The sequence below is a fragment of the Plasmopara halstedii genome, assembly GCF_900000015.1.
Source record: "Plasmopara halstedii genome assembly, contig: Scaffold_292, whole genome shotgun sequence".
Classification (NCBI taxonomy): Eukaryota; Oomycota; class Peronosporomycetes; order Peronosporales; family Peronosporaceae; genus Plasmopara; species Plasmopara halstedii.
Genome location: NW_020187213.1, coordinates 1,238,035 through 1,238,744, shown reverse-complemented (window position 1 = coordinate 1,238,744; position 710 = coordinate 1,238,035). Strand labels below are relative to the sequence as shown.

The window sequence follows — 710 nt, the reverse complement described above, 5'->3', positions numbered from 1 at the left end:
GATCGATCAACGAATACTTGGTAATTAAGAAGTTATAGACGAGGTTGTAAGTGTAGAATGTCTTTTATTGTGTACTACTGTAGACACCATGTTTCCATTAAATTATTCATTTCCTCTTCCTCTGTATCTCTTTGTGCTCTGTGAGGGTTGTTGATGAGGTTGTCGCTAACCTTAAGTAGCAGGAAACAGCGAAGTGTGCTCGGTCAATTCTTGATGCTTCGCTTCAGCAGCAAAAGTCAGGTCGGTCATTTCTTGTCGATGGGCTTGTAACGGTGTCTCGTCCTTCGCTTCGATTTCCAAAGTTGCGAACACGACAGTATCACCCCCAATGCAATTTCAACATAAATCGTCTGACACACAATATTTCAGGGATTCACCTGATCTCGACGCGCCCACCGTTTCATCTTAATGCCTACCAAATCCTCGAAATTGTAGGTTCCACTAAAAATATCAATGCAAACTTGGCAGAAACATCAAAGCTAAATGCACTTTACTTCGAAGTATTAAGTAAGCGACATCACAGCTTAGCTCCCGCTCCAACTGTTCCGGGTTGAAGCAGCTTATCATCGTTAGAAACGTATTAGCGTCTGGTGCACCCTTGAGATCAAACATCTCGCAGATACCGGAGTCGGGGCCTACTACCACGAAGGCACGCTTCATGTTCTTCAGCAAAGTATTTTTATCCAGCTCTTCGTTCAGCCGACACAATC

General features: G+C 43.7%; 1 protein-coding gene across 1 annotated transcript; it reads right to left on the bottom strand.

Moving 5' to 3' along the window:
• Positions 1-400: 400 nt before the first annotated feature.
• On the bottom strand, positions 401-660 carry PHALS_06076 (uncharacterized protein; the record flags this gene model as incomplete). The annotated part of the gene is made up of 2 exons (XM_024723427.1): positions 401-412; positions 490-660. 2 exons carry the CDS (start codon positions 658-660, stop codon positions 401-403), a joined length of 183 nt encoding a protein of 60 aa, XP_024574404.1.
• Positions 661-710: the final 50 nt, after the last annotated feature.